This window comes from Nesoenas mayeri (assembly GCF_963082525.1).
Source record: "Nesoenas mayeri genome assembly, chromosome: 3".
NCBI classification, from domain to species: domain Eukaryota; kingdom Metazoa; phylum Chordata; class Aves; order Columbiformes; family Columbidae; genus Nesoenas; species Nesoenas mayeri.
The window spans coordinates 1,485,123-1,500,640 of NC_137544.1; the positions used below are offsets into that span (position 1 = coordinate 1,485,123).

The 15,518-nt window shown below is 57.7% G+C and overlaps 1 protein-coding gene across 1 annotated transcript in view; it reads left to right on the plus strand.

Annotated features, from left to right (window-relative positions):
* Positions 1–6,363: 6,363 nt before the first annotated feature.
* DRC1 (dynein regulatory complex subunit 1) overlaps positions 6,364–15,518 on the plus strand; it is a gene marked incomplete at both ends in the record, with an annotated part of 13,085 nt that continues 3,930 nt past the window's right edge. Inside the window, 10 exons of the mRNA XM_080342879.1 lie at positions 6,364–6,491; positions 7,595–7,682; positions 8,680–8,792; positions 10,879–11,062; positions 11,589–11,726; positions 11,876–11,962; positions 12,466–12,588; positions 14,059–14,198; positions 14,965–15,099; positions 15,225–15,454. Of these exons, the coding sequence (XP_080199005.1) occupies positions 6,364–6,491; positions 7,595–7,682; positions 8,680–8,792; positions 10,879–11,062; positions 11,589–11,726; positions 11,876–11,962; positions 12,466–12,588; positions 14,059–14,198; positions 14,965–15,099; positions 15,225–15,454 (1,366 nt within the window). The remainder of the gene's footprint in view (positions 6,492–7,594; positions 7,683–8,679; positions 8,793–10,878; positions 11,063–11,588; positions 11,727–11,875; positions 11,963–12,465; positions 12,589–14,058; positions 14,199–14,964; positions 15,100–15,224; positions 15,455–15,518) is intronic.

Consider the following 15,518-nt stretch of genomic DNA (forward strand, 5'->3'; position numbering starts at 1 on the left):
CTGTTGCCATGGGGTTGCCATGGTATTTGTATCTGCGGTTGCCATGGAGATGGGAGGAGGCTGGGATTGGGGGGCTGCTGCCAGGATGTCCCCAGGATGCCCTGGATGTCCCCCAGAACCCTTCTTTCCCAGGTCCTTCTTGAAGATCACAGTGATGTTACGTTCCCAGGGAGCTGAACCTCCTGGCTGGAGTCCCCTACAAGCAGCTCTGCCACCTGCGTGTCCGCTCTCCTGCCCCAGTGGGTGGGACAGGAGCCAAGCAGGACCCAAAGGTGTCCACCAAAGTGGGGCGGTGGGGACAGGCCGCACTAAGGTCTCCCCAGAGCTTCTCTTCTCCAGCTGAACAGCCCAACTCTCTCACCTGTCCCCAGCAGAGCTGTTCCAGCCTCGGGTCATTCCTGGGGCTCCTCTGGCCCCTCTCCAGCAGCTCCATGTGTGTCCTGTGCTGAGGACCCAGAGCTGCACCAGCACTGCAGGGGGGTCTCACCAGAGCGGAGCAGAGGGGCAGGATCCCCCCAAACCTGCTGCTCACGGGGCTGGGGACGCAGCCCAGGACACGGGTGGTTTCTGGGCTGCCAGCGCACATGGCCGGGTCATGGCTGATCTCTCACCCCAGCACCCCAAGTCCTTCTCCTGGGGCTGCTCCCCATCCCTGCATCCCCAGCCTGGACCGATACCGGGGTTGTCCTGACCCAGGTGCAGGACCTTGCACGGTAGATTGTGAGTTCTCACAGAATCACAGAACAGTTTGGTTTGAAGGGACCTTCTCAGCTCCCCCAGTCCCCCCTGCCATGAGCGGGGACATCTGCACCAGCTCAGGTTGCTCAGAACCGCATCCAGCTTACGATGTCTCCAGGGATGGGCCATTTGTGGCAGGTTCACCCCCTCCAACCACCACCCTCAAAGTACTAGAAGCTTCTCCACCCACAGACCACTATGGTCATGTACCCACCCTCTGGTCAACAGACGGGGCCCTTGCCCAATGAAACTCCTCAGCTGAGAGAAGTTTCTAGATCGCTGACTATAAATGACAAGAGCAGAGGTTCAACGTAGGGCATAAATGGAGCTGCCAGGAACCCCCATTGAGTTGGTGTCCTTGGAGCAGCAGGTCTGCAGTGGAAGGTTCTCCTCCTCAGACTGGAATGGCATCTAAGGGACGTTTCTTGAGGATTTGGCCATCTCGCTGATCTGGTGAGTGATCTTGGGGGACTGGACTAGATGATCTTTTGAGGTCCCTTCCAATCCCTAACATTCCATCATTCTGTGGTCTTCTGGGGACCCCTGAGCTCTCACTTTGCACAAGTGGGAAGATGCACATTTTGAACCATCATGCCAGAGATTTGGGATTCCTCGAATTTGAGTCAGATGTGTAGTAATTAAACTCCCAATCAGTACCCCAGTCTGTGTTGTTTAATGTTGTTTAATGTTGGCAGAGTGTTCAGTAATTTTGGATAAACCAAATTTCTAGTTGGTTTGCTTTTCTGGTTAGAATAAAGCCTGTCTGTAGATAATCACCTGCCTAAATAGATTGTCGCGGTTGAGACGGACAAACGACATGGGCCAAGTTCTTCCATGATGAAAGTAGTAGATGCCATTTATTGCTACAAGTGCATTTTTGTACAATTCTACTAGTTCATGTGTCTTTTCACTATTGGTTACAAGTTACAGCGCTAACATCTCCTTGGCTAATTTTATTATCATCCATGTTATTCTTCAATCCCCTTCTCTCTCACGGGTACAACTCCATACCTCCGGATACTCCTTTACTCCCATCTTTCTCAGGGATAAACCTTAATGTCTTCAAGACTGATCTCTACTCCCATATTTTCTGTCAAGGATTCCACAGACCCGCTGCAGTTTCCCACAATAGATTTTTCGTGGTCGTCTGCAGCAGCACTGCTGGTCTGAAGACCAAAGTGCAGGGACCATTGGGACCAGCTGGGGACACAGAGACTCGCACCTGCTGGCACCGCGGGAGGGGACCGGCCACCATGGCCAGTCCCGGGTCAACGGGCTCTTCCACACCCAGGCCAGGGCAGCATAGGGAGCGCTGGCCAGAAGAGTCACCCTGACAGCTCCTGAGGGCGGACGGGAATTGCCCTGAGGAGCCCTGAGGGGAATTGGACCAACCCGCCCCCATCCATCCCACTCAGGTCTCCCTGCAGCCACACAGAGACCCCAACAGGGTGTCCCAGGGCCTGGCCAGGACCCTTGGGGCAGGAGAGGGGCCGAGAGACCAGCACAGGGTCCCTGGCTTCTGAGAACCCCCTGCCCCTGGGGATGGCCGCTCTGGCTCCCCGTGGGGCTGCTCCCTGCAGGCCCTGGGCTGTGTCCCCCAAACCTGATGCACGGGCTCTCTGGGGCGGCTGCACCATCCCCTGCGCCAGTGCAGCCCTGGGGCACCGGGCAGCCCTTGTGTGTCAATGTGATGTCACCGTTGCATCACAAACGTGGCCCTTATTTAAGTGGGTTTCGGGGCGGCTCAGGTGTCACTTCGACTGCGCGCGAGCCAGTGAGCAAGCGAGATGGGCAAGTGTGTGGAAAACACATCAGAGATGGAGGGAGAAGCAAAGGCGCAGGTAGGAGCGGGTGCTTCGGTGTCACCCCAACCTCTCCTCACCCCGGGGATCCGGCCGGGTGTCTCGGCCTCCCCAGCTGATCCTTTGCACATCCCCTCGTCCTGCAGAGACCCCAGAGGAGATTCTGGCACTGCGTCAGGAACATGGGGGAATGGTTGCTGACCCTGCTCACCTTCATCTTATTCCTGACTGTCTGGGTCCTGTGCAACATCCTGCTGCCCCGCACCATCACCTCGTTGGGCATCATGGGTGTGAGCATCTACATGGTCCGTTGGGCCAACAACACCAAGGTCAGGGTCAGTGTCTGTCCTGGGCCCCGTTCTGGGAGGGAACAGTGAGCAGTGGCCATTGCCCACCCAGCCGGGCCCCTGCCCTGCAGCCACCGAGCCACCTCCGCTGGGCACCAGGCTTGGGGCTGGGCCACTCCTGTCCCTGGCACTCCAGCCACCCTTCCCAGGGTCCTTGTTTCCTGGCTGAGGGGGGACACCCTGCACTAACCCGGGCTTTGCTTCCTGCGGACAGGGCACCTGTGTGAGGAAGAGCCCGCAGAGCAGCCGTGGGACGGACCCCATGGGGGAGCAGCCCTGTCCCAGAGCTGCCCCGGGCTCCGCTGCGGCTCCTGGCCAAGGGAGCCCATGGCAGCCGGAGCCCTGTGAAGGCGAGGAGAGGTCTGCAGAGAGCTCCAGGTCTGGGTAAGGAGAGCCCTTCCCTGCAGGGGCAGCCCCTCGGGAGCCCCTGCCTTGGGCTGAAGGTGCCCAGCCCCTCGCTCTGCCCTCGCACTGCTGGGCTGGGCTTGGCCCATGTCCCCAGGTCCCCAGCTCAGCCAGCAGCCCCAGAGCTGGCAGGGCTGGCACCGGGGAGTTGGGAGATCTCCCATGGGACGGGAGAAGGCAGAGAGAGGGTGCTGGGTCTGTCCTGCCCCACAGCAGCCCCTGCAGTCCAGCCGCTATTTCCCCCACAGCCAGTGCATTTCCCAGCAAGGAGAACTGTGGAGAAGCAGCTGCGATGGGGAAGCAGCCTCTGCAACGGAGCTCCCCCAGGACACACAAGACAAGAGGCCAGGTGGACGTTCCTGTGCCGACAGCAGCTCCGAGCTCCCCGGGAACCGGCACTCCATCGGCAACATGGAGGAGCTCAGCAGATCCCTCATGGACTCCCTGGACATGACCGAAGTCTGCCACAAACTGATGGAGGAGCCAAAGGCAACATCTCCGAAGAGCACGACTACAGCCTTGCGCAAATCCAAGAGCAGAGAATATATGGTCTGCCTGCAGTGCCGTCGATGCGTCACCAGCGGCTGCCCGCACTGCAGCGAGCCCGAGGAACAACAGGACCTGCCCATGCTGGTCGTCATCCTCCACGGCTACTACCTGGTGGTGGCCAAGGGGCAAGTGGTGGAGATGAAGCTGGAACTGAAATTTGAGCTGGTCATTGGTGGGAAGCCAGTCTACACATGGGAGAAAGACCAGCTGTTCGGCAAAACAGACCCTGAGACGTGCCACACGGACCGCGACAAACCCATAAGCCTTTGCGGCAGCAAGAGCTTGAGAGCCCCGCACCGCATCCTCAGGACACCACAGGGACGGATGGGACCGCCTGGGCAGGACATGAGGGCTGCTCCTGGGCAGCAGCCTTGGACAAAACGCAGCGATGCCGGCAGCGCAGACCTGCAGCCGGCTGGGCAGGGGGGGTCTCTCCCCAGTGCAATCTCCACGCGGTCCGGGAGCCCTGGGGACTTTGAGACCTCGCAGGTGTCGTGTCCCATCCTCAGCACCCAGGGGACACCAGAGGGATGGACAGGACTGGGCAAGAAGGACACATGGGCTGCTGCAGACCTGCAGCTGGCTGGGCAGGGGGAGTTTCTCCCCAGCGTGCTTCCCACGTATCTCTGGCCCCCATGGGCACAGCCCCCCTCCCCTGTGGCCATGGAGCGGCTGCGCAGGGCTGGGCTGGAGCCGCTGCCAGCAGTGGGGTTCAGGGGCCTGGGGCCGGGGCTCAGTGTGCAGCAGTGCATCCGTCGCTCCTGGGCCACCGTGAAAAGGAGACTCAGGGCTGCACTGGAGTATTTGTGCATCGCTGGGAGCTCGGAACCCACCGACACCGTGGAGTGGGAGGAGATGGTGCGACTGGATCTCCAGCGCAGGGCTGACGTGCTCTTGCACACCCCGGAGGTGGTGGCGTAGAGCTCCGGCAGAACCAGATGGGACTGGAAGAAGCACGGGCAAGGGCAGCGCAGCGTGGGAGGTCGGGGCCAGGCTGTCCTGTGCGGCTGTTGGAGCTGGGAAATAAAGGTTGAAGTAAATAACTTAGGCTTTTTCTATGGATAAAGAACGCTTAATCCAATTCCTTAATTGTATTCCTTAAACATGCATTCATTAGAGCATAAGCAAAACAGTGCACGGGGGATTCGCTCCGCCCAACACACACACCTTTTAACAATAATAAGTATGCTTAAATACAGTAAGGTATTACATACTCATAATGACCCCAGGAACGCCTATACAAATTCATAACTTTTTCCCGCTTCTTATTGTAGGAAATAATTCTTTGGCAAATAGAATAGGCCCAGGCAGGACCTCTTAGCAAAGCGTATTTTAATAAGGATTTTGCAAGACCAGGTGTTCTAGCTAAAGGCAGGCACACCTCATAGGGCAAAAAGCCCCTGCTTATATCCCCCCCAAGTCCCAGTGGCAATTTGCCTCCCATGTTCCCCATTGGTTGGTACTGCAGGGTTTACAGACTATCCCGACGCACACAATACCCTTCCCCTTATCAATCTGTTTTGAGATATGGATTCCTGGTACTTCCACAGAACCACACAATCGACTGGGTTGGAAAAGACCTCAGAGATCATCGAGTCCAACCCTTGGTCCAACTCTAGTCTGTTTACTAGATCATGGCACTAAGTGCCGTGTCCAATCTCACTTTAAAAACCTCCAGGGACGGCGAGTCCAGCACCTCCCTGGGCAGCCATTCCAATGCCTGACCACTCTCTCTGTAAAGAATTTCTTCCTAATATCCAGCCTAAATTTCCCCTGGCAGAGTTGAAGCCCATGGCCCCTTGTCCTATTGCTGACTGCCTGAGAGAAGAGACTTTAGGGGCTAGACTTGCCCCTAAATTAATTCATCAATACAAATATTGGTATGTATACAGGTGCCAGTATGTACCTTTTTATTTATTCTTTTACAAACCACCCATCTTTCACCAATTTGTTGGCTGAGCAGCTGAGCCATCCCTGGCTGCCCCCACGCTGTGGGGCCCAGGAGACGCCCCATGCTGCTGCTCACACCCCTACTCGTTTGCTCTCTGTGCGGCCGCGGGACCAAGGACAGGAGGAGCCCCCGAGAGCTCTTCATTTCTGGTCTAAACCGGGGGAACGAGCTCCGGGCTCGGCGGGGCTGGCGGGCGCTGGGCACAGCGGGATCCTGCACAGGCCCCGCGCTGCCTCACAGGCTCTGCTGACCCAGCCAGGACCCGCAGCGCAGAGCACACGGCACCCAGCGAGCTCTCGCAGGGCCCCTGAGACCGTTTCTCAGCACCAATAACTCCGCCCTGACCCCATTTATCGCCCCTTCCCCTCAGCTCGGGCCCGCGGAGGTTACTCGTCCCTAACGGCCGCTGGGAGGAGGCGGGAAAGCGCCGCGCATGCGCATTGCGACGTTGCCAGGAGAGGCAAGGAGCGCCGACTCGCATGCGCAGTGTTGGCGTTGCTAAGCAACGCAGGGACGCGGCAGCCGCCCTGCGCATGCGCAGCAGCCGCCGCTGCGGGCGGGCCGGGGCTCCATGAGCCGGGCAGCGGGCGCGGATGCGGGATGGCGGGCACCGGGCCCGGCCCCCAGCGACCCCGGGCCCCAGGAGCGCATCGCCGCCCGCCGCCGCCGCATCTCTGTCCGCCTTGATGCCAAGCGCCGGTGAGAAACGGGGCTCGTGTTTTCGCTGCCCCACCTGCAGCCCCACCGGCTCCGCCTAACCAGAGCCGGGCCCAGGCCGCTCCCTGCCCCACGCCGGCACCAGGTCCCGCTCCTTCTCCCCAGACTGTGTCTGGTCGCAGGTGATCTCCTCTTCCCCAAACTGCCACTGGAGTTCATGCTCCCACCCCCGAACAGTTCCCTCACCCCAAGGTGGCACCCAGTGCCGAGCTGCCCCCAGGACCGTCCCAGGCTGGGAGACCGTCCCCAGGGCTCAGAGCAGCCCCGCCCGACACCAGCCCTGGGTCAGGACCCTGCCACAAACTGGCGGGGGGCAGGGAGCCAACGTGGCCTTTCCAGCCTTCCTGGCACCCAGGACCTCCCCCCAAACTGGCCTTGGGCCAGGGACCACCCTGGATCCTGAGCCAGGCAGAGACCTCCCCACTCCCTGCTGAATGGCAGCGGGTCAGGGACCACCCCCGCAATCCCAGCTCAGCCCAAAGTCAGGGACGTCTGTCATGGAGGCACATCCAGCTTAGTAAGTAACATGAAGCAGAGCGTGTATTAATAATCATACAACCTTATATCTCTAAATAATTAATTATATTTAGTGTGCATCTACTTAAGCTCAATGATTAGTGCTAAACTTAAATTGGGCTCATCCACTGAGCTGTGAGCAGTAAAACCATGGCCACCCAGCTCACTTACTGAGCAGGGAGAGCTCACAGTAGCTCATCCAGGCTGTTGTATTTAGAGAGTGAAGGGGTTGACTCGTAGTCAAATTGCACACGGTAGGAAGAGCCTGCACGGGACTCCCTGAGCCCACAAGTTATTGGGGTTTGGTTCCCGCTCTGCTTCCCGTGGGTCTCCTGGCAGTTGTTGGCCTGGCTGCGGCTCGGGCCGCTCCCTCCTCTGGAGCCTGGACCAAACTGCTCTGCTTTGGCTGGGGGTCGAGTGAACCCGCCACACCTGGGACTGAACCCAGCGAGGGGGGCAGAGAGCGAATTGTGCTGTGCTGGACGTGCCGTCCGGCTGGGATCCCAGATCCAAGGGCATCCCCGAGCGTCAGGGTGCAAATGTTCTGTGTTTTCCCCTTTTCTGCCCAGGGCGGCCCTTGGTGAAGATGCAGAGCCCAAGGTCGTTGAGGAGGAAGAGCAGAGACGGAGCCATAAGGAGATAGAGGAGAGCGGGCAGGTGCGGCAGGAGGATGGGAAGGTCCTCTCGTGTCCCTGACCTCTAGATGTTCGGCTTTACCCTCCTTTTAGCCCCGTGCGGTGCTCAGTGTCACACAGCAGCGCTTATGGGAGAAGAAGCAGGGACAGAAACTCCTCAGGACTGGGTGGGGGGTGATTCTTGGGCTGGATCCTGGGAGCTGAGTCCCCTGGGACAAACAGCCCTTGGGCTGGAAGGATCTGGGACTGTCGCTGTGCATCCAAACCCCAGCCCAAACCCCGAGCCCCATCTGCACATGCAGGGGAAGCAAAATAAGCAGGTGCTCTCAGCGCATTCCTCTTGGTGCTGCCGCCCTGCAGGGTTTGACAGGACAGGGACGAGCCCGGAGGGCATGGAGGTCCTTGCAGTGCCCATCAAACCCCACCATAGTGTGGGAAAACGAGGGGTTTGGGTCTGCACAGGCACCTCAGTGTGGGGATAGGAGCCAGACCCATAGCCAGGGTTGCTCCACTATGCCTCCGGAGTGTGAGATGCCTGCCACTGGGCTCCCCAGGTGAAGAAGGACAAGGAATTACTGGAGAGAGTCCAGCAAAGGGACACAAAGATGCTGAGGGGTCTGGAGCATCTTTGTGATGAGGAGACTGAGAGAGCTGGGGCTGTTGAGCTGGAGAAGAGAAGCTGAGAGGGATGTGATCAATGGATCAATATGTCAGGGTGGGTGTCAGAGGATGGACCAGACTCTGTTCAGTGGTGCCCAAGGCCAGGGTGAGGGGCAACGGGCACAGACTGAAACACAGGAGGCTCCATGTGAACATGAGCAGAAACTTGTTTGCTGGGAGGTGCCAGAGCCTGGCCCAGGCTGCCCAGAGCGGGTGTGGAGTCTCCTGCTCTGAGACATTCAAACCCGTCTGGACCCACCTGCGTGATCTGCTCTGTGACCCTGCGTGAGCAGCTGGGTTGGACTGGGGGATCTCCAGAGGTCCATTCAACCGCAGCCATTCTGTGATTCACTTCACAGAGGCTGGCCAAGCTGCTCTTTGAAGGCACGCAGATGGTGACAAACATCCAGGTGGCTGCTGACCTGCGGGAAACGCAGAGGAGAGCGGAGGAGGCAGAGCTGAAGCTGCGGAGGTGAGAGGCTGCGCGGTGGGTCTGTGCTGCCGGGAAGGGGCTGTGCAGGTGTTGGTGCAGCTTTCGGAGGACATCCTGACCATCGTCATCCGGGAATGCTTAGCAGTCAGGGCAACAGTGAATTTATGCTCAAAAGGAAAATTTAGGCGCACAAAGAGCCTCCAGGTCCATCCTGCTGCAGCTGGATCGTTACAGAGTGCAGCAGGTCAAGGCTGGTGGCTTCTCCAGGGGGCACTTAACAGTCTCCTCCAGACCCTCCGCATCTTATATCTCTCTCTAGAACTACCTGAAAGAAGGTTTTAATCAGGGGGTCAGGCTCTGCTCCCCAGGAACAAGCACCAGGAGCAGAGGAAATGGCCTCAAGTTGCACCAGGGGAGGTTGAGGTTGGATGTGGGGAACAATTTCTTCCCCAAAGGGCTGTGGGGCATTGGAACAGGCTGCCCAGGGCAGTGCTGGAGTCACCAGCCCTGGAGGGTTGGACAGACGGACATGAGGTTCTCAGGACATGGGGCAGTGCCAGTGTGAGGTTCACAGTTGGACTCAATGATCTTAAAGGTCTTTTCCAGCCAAATCAATTATTTTGTGTCATAACGATCTTCCTCCTTGCACACACTCAGCACCTGCCTGGACGAGGCTCTGCACAACCTGCTCTGACTCTGAGCCTAATCCTGCTGTGACCAGGAGTCGGTGATGCCCGAAAGCCCTTCCAGCCTCCGTTATTCTCTGACTCATCTGTGTCCCTTCCTGGGCAAACGTGTCCTGCTGCACCAGATTTGCTGGGCAGCCTCTGCGAGACCGGAGATCAGCTGGGAAACACCGAGTCCTTGCTCCTGCTGCCTTTGGAGGGCACTGCAGGAACATTTTATGGGAGGCTGCCTGTAGCAAGATATCTGTCCTTGCTCAGATGGATGGTTTCCCAGTGGGAATCTCATTAAGGAAGCAGGTGCTGTGTCCAGAAACACAGTCTGTAGAGCAAGTTTGAGGGTGGCAAATTGGCTGCTCTTCAACCTGACCCTTGGGCCATCCCCAGAACACACTGGATGGTGCCTCGGGAAGAATAAAGACTTTTGTAATACAGATGTGAGATGTACAGTGCTGCACCTCCAATCCTGGGGGCAGTTCTGGGCCCCTCACGCCAAGAAAGGCCTTGAGGTGCTGGAGCGAGTGGAGAGAAGGGAACGGAGCTGGTGAGGGGCTGGAGCACAAGTGTGATGGAGCGGCTGAGGGACCTGGGGGGTTCAGCTGGAGAACAGGAGCTGAGGGGAGACCTTCTCATCTCTGCACTGCCTGAAAAGAGCTTGGAGCCAGGGGGGTCGGGCTCTGCTCCCCAGGAACAAGCGCCAGGAGCAGAGGAAATGGCCTCAAGTTGCCCAGGGGAGGTTGAGGTTGGATGTGGGAACAATTTCTTCCCCAAAGGGCTGTGGGGCATTGGAACAGGCTGCCCAGGGCAGTACTGGAGTCACCGTCCCTGGAGGGTTGGACAGATGGAGATCTCCCTTATGAGGAAAGGCTGAGGGAGCTGGGGCTCTGGAGCTGGACAAGAGGACACTGAGGGGGGACTCATTCCTGGGGATCAATATGGAAAGGGGCAGTGTCAGGAGGATGGAGCCAGGCTCTGCCGGTGACAACCAGTGATAGGACAAGGGGCAATGGGTGCAAACTGGAACACAAAAGGTTCCACTTGACTATGAGAAGCAACTTGTTGGGGTGAGGGTGTCAGAGCCTGGCCCAGGCTGCCCAGGGGGTTGTGGAGTCTCCTTCTGTGCAGACATTCCAACCCGCCTGGACACCTTCCTGTGTAACCTCATCTGGGTGTTCCTGCTCCATGGGGGGATTGCACTGGATGATGTGTGTGAGGTTCTCAGGGACACGGGGCAGTGCCAGGGGTGGGTTAATGGTTAATGTTAGAGCCCTTGCTCTAACAACCACTTACAAGAAAGCTGCTGCTCCTCTGATACCTTGACACCAATTCGAATCCAAACTGGGTCACGCAGGGAAGTGCTCCGGCAGCGTGGGCCATGGAACCCCATCTGCAGCACTTGCTGCCCCAGCTCCCTGTTTGCCATGTGCTCCTCACTGCTGCAGGCTGGAGAGGCTGGAGAAGGAAGCCAAGTCTGGCACGGCCAGGTTTGCGGAGATCACCTCCAAGTGGGCCCTGGCCACGGAGCGGACGATCCCGCAGGAGCTGTGGCAGCTGCTGGAGCGGCAGCAGCAGCGATGCACGCGGCTTCTGGAGCAGAAGAACCAGCTCATCAGTGACCTGCAGCAGGTGGGGTGGGGAACAGGCAGGGACAACCAGCAACCACAGAATAGTTTGGGTTGAAAGCACCGTTAAAGGGCATCTAGTTGGGGTGTTCAGTGTGGAGAAGAGAAGCTCTGGGGAGACCTTATTGTGGCATTTCTGGACTTTAAACGGGCCGAGAAGAAAGATGGGGACAGACTTTTGAGCAGGGGCTGTTGCGATAGGACAAGGGGTGATGGTTTTAAACTAAAGGAGGGAGATTCAGGATGGATATAATGAAATTGTTTGAGCTGAGGGTGGTGAGAGCCTGGCCCAGGTTGGCCAGAGAGGTGGTGGCTGAACCATCCCTGGAGACATCCCAGGCCAGGCTGGACGGGGCTCTGAGCACCCTGAGCTGGTGCAGATGTCCCTGCTCATGGCAGCGGGAACTGGATGAGCTTTGAAGGTCCCTCCAACCCAAATCATTCTGTAATTCTGTAATTCTACCCTCTCAGTTCACCCCTGGGGATTCCTGGTCAAACACTCTCTGATTTCAGCATCTGCTCTTCTCCAGGAGCTGAAAAACAAAGACGAGCAGTATGTGCAGGCCATTAAGCAGCAGTCGGATGATATCAACCTGCTTTTGGAAAGAATGGAGGAGCAGATCAGGACCATGCTGAAAACTTACCGACACAAACTCCTGCAGATTGAGGTAGCCAGTTCATGTGGTGGTACAAGAGTCCCATGGGAAAACCTGCAGCCGATTGCATGTCCCCTCCTGCAGGCTGCTGGCTTGGACCAGGGTACAGTTGGCAATGAGTGGGGATAACGTGATGGTGAAGGGTACTCTCTCCTTCACAGAAAGCTTTTGAACTCGAACGGCGAGAGCTGCTGGACAGCAACAAGAAGAAGTGGGAGGAAGCCATCCAGGCCCACAACACACAGGAGGTAACACCCATGTGAGATTTAAAATCATAGAATTGTTTTGGTTGGAAGAGATCTTTAAGATCCTTAAGGTCATCCAGTCCAACTGTTAACCTCATACTGCCAAAGCCACCTCTAACCCCTGTCCCTGAGAACCTCATGTCCGTCTGTCCAACCCTCCAGGGCTGGTGACTCCAGCACTGCCCTGGGCAGCCTGTTCCAATGCCCCACAGCCCTTTGGGGAAGAAATTGTTCCCCACATCCAACCTCAACCCCAAAGTCTCTCCTGCAGTGAGGGACCAAAGGCTGCCAGGACTAGGGCTGCTCTCCAGCACTGGATGCCTTGAAAGACCCACATGCAGGAAGACAGTTGGTTCTTCAGGACCGTGGGGGCCAAGGGACGGTTTTTCAGCCTCCTCTGCAGGGGAATTATCCTTGCATGACCTTGCTTTGTGCTGGCAAAAGGTGCTGTGCACACAGGAGGAAGCTTTCACCACTGATGGATGATGTTCTCCTTCTCCCCGTAGCTGGAATACATCCATACCCGCCTGAGGAAGGTGGAAGAGTTTGAGAAACAGCTGAAGCAGCTGCTGCTGCAGGATGAGGAGGAGTATAACAGCATGAAGATCCAGCTGGAGATTGAAGTGCAGGTACAGGGCAGGCTGGCGTGTACCGTGTGGGGAGGCGGTGGAGCGGGTCTCCCGGGGCTTCTCTGTGGGACAGCTGCATGTCAGAAAAGCCGCAGCTGGTGGCTGCTCCCCTCAGCTGTTCAGCGTGCACCGTCCATCCCCACGTCAACAGGGGGATGCAGCTGTTCCCTCCTCTCCGTGGGTCCTACACCACAGTGTCTGTCTGCCCGTGGCTCTCAGGGCTCTGTAGTACATGAACCGTAGCTCTGGGACGTATGAGGATCAAGAAGGTCAAGGGGTTTGCGACTTCTGGCATCTTGATTGATAGGAGGATTGAATAGTGCGAGTGACATAAGGTCATTTCAGCTCAGCCCAGTTTCCTCCTTCATCAGTGCTTTTGCCTAGAGGGTGGGAGCTTTTCCCCCTGACATTTGGCCATAACTCCCTGGTTTCTCTACCACCCATGAAGTCCACCTGGTGTGAGAACTGTTTGCCCTTGCCCACGCGGAGGGCGTGCGAGGGGAGAGCACAGCGCTGGCACACGGCTGGTGAGCGGGCACCAGGGGCGCCCACTGCACACCCAAACCTCGTCGCCCTGACTGCCCCGAGGTACAGGGGACACCTCTGGATCCACTGCGTTCCCTGCGAAAAACGGCGTCAACACCGCAGCGCGTCTGTGACTTGCTGTAATCAGAGAGACACAGAATCCTTTTGGTTGGAAAAGACCCTCAAGATCATCAAGTCCAACCATAACCCACCCCTGTCCCTGCCCCATGTCCTGAGAACCTCATGTCCGTCTGTCCAGCCCTCCAGGGGTGGTGACTCCAGCACTGCCCTGGGCAGCCTGTTCCAATGCCCCACAGCCCTTTGGGGAAGAAATTGTTCCCACATCCAACCTCAACCTCCCCTGGCGCAACTTGAGGCCGTTTCCTCTGCTCCTGGCGCTTGTTCCTGGGGAGCAGAGCCCGACCCCCCTGGCTCCAAGCTCCTTTCAGGCAGTTCAGAGATCAGAAGGTCTCCCCTCAGCTCCTGTTCTCCAGCTGAACCCCCAGGTCCCTCAGCCGCTCCATCACACTTGTGCTCCAGCCCCTCACCAGCTCCGTTCCCTTCTCTCCCCTCGCTCCAGCACTTCAAGGCCTTTCTTGGCCTAAGGGGCCCAGAACTGACCCAGGATTCGAGGTTTGGCCTCGTCAGTTCCTCAAACCAACATGAAAATCCCAGCTGGGTTGAGGAGAGAAACCCAAATGAGTGCCCCACTGAGCTAAAGCTGAGTGCAACTTCAGTCCGTTCTCCCTTCCCCAGACATGGCCACATAGCTTGTACTTATGGGCAACCAGCATCCCATCACTCACCCCTGAGTGATGCCATGCGGTTACCTGGGGACATGTCCATGGGAAGATGGGGTTTGGAGACGCAGGATCAGCAGGATCCAGGATTCCATGTGGCCTTTGCTCGTGGCACAGCTTGTTCTTGTGTTGTTTGAAATGCCAGAACCTGGAGAAGCAGCTCCAACAGATGAAAGCCGCCTACCAGCTGACCCAGGAGAAGCTGGACTTCAACCTCCAGGTGCTTAGAAAGCAGGACGAGGAGAACGCCATCATCAGAGGCCAGCAGAAGAGGAAGATCAACCGGTAAACATCCATCCCTGGAAGATAGGCTCTGCCTTACCTGCCATCACCTCCCATACACCATTTTTTGTGGAGCCCATCACCTAAAAGAGGCCAACAAGCTCCATCCCTGGGCTGGGGGCAACCGAGGGCAGGGCCACCCTCAGAGAGCTTTGGACAGCCCGGCCGTGACCTTGGCACTGAGCAGACACTAATAGGTGAGCAGCCCCAAAGTCCAAGTGCAGGACACACATGGAGCTGCTGGAGAGGGGCCAGAGGAGCCCCAGAAATGACCCGAGGCTGGAACAGCTCTGCTGGGGACAGGTGAGAGAGTTGGGGTGTTCAGCTGGAGGAGAGAAGCTCCGGGGAGACCTTAGTGCGGCCTTTCCAGACTTAAAAGTGTCCAATAAGAAAGATGGGGACAGACTTTTGAGCAGGGTCTGTTGTGATAGGACCAGGGGTGATGGTTTTAAACTAAAGGAGGGAGATTCAGGATGGATATAATGAAATTGTTTGTGCTGAGGGTGGTGAGAGCCTGGCCCAGGTTGGCCAGAGAGGTGGTGGCTGAACCATCCCTGGAGACATCCCAGGCAGGCTGGACGGGCTCTGAGCAGCCTGAGCTGGTGCAGATGTCCCTGCTCATGGCCGGGAGAACTGGGGGAGCTGGGAAGGTCCCTCCAACCCAAATCATTTGGCGATTTGATGATTCTAAGTCCCAAATCCTTCATGCAAGCTGGGTGTGCCCGAAGGTGCCTGTTTGGGGACACCCAGCTTGGCTGTCCCTCCCCAGGCTCTACACCATCTTCAGTAACCTGCGAACAAAACTGGCCAAACAAGAGCAGCAGTTCCGGGAGGAGAGGCAGAGCCTGGCCGCCCACTGCGAGCGCATCGTGGCGAAGTGCAAGGAGGTGCAGAGGAAGATGAGGTGGGGTCTGCGCGGGCACCCACCCATGGCGAGGCCTCCGAGCACCTAACTAAGGTGCGAGGGGACTTGACTCATTGTTTTGGGGCACACATTCCCCTTCCAAGAGCCATTTCCCTCCTCCGCAGGCACTTTGCTCTCAGCGACAGTGAGAAGTTCACGGAGGTCTGGCTCATGAACGAGGAAGAAGCCAAAGGGCTGATGCGGAAAGCCCTGGATGCTGATTTTGTCATTCACACCCAGCAACTGGGGCTGCACTGGGAAGAGCCTCATTACTGGTTCCTGAACAACGTCGGCCCCCTCGGGTGTTACAAAGCGAAGAGGAGGGCGACCGAGCTGGCTGTGCAGATCCTGACAGGTGGGACGCACAGCGCCCTGGTCAGCCTGCTGTCACCGGGGACACCCTCACCTTCCTCTGTGAC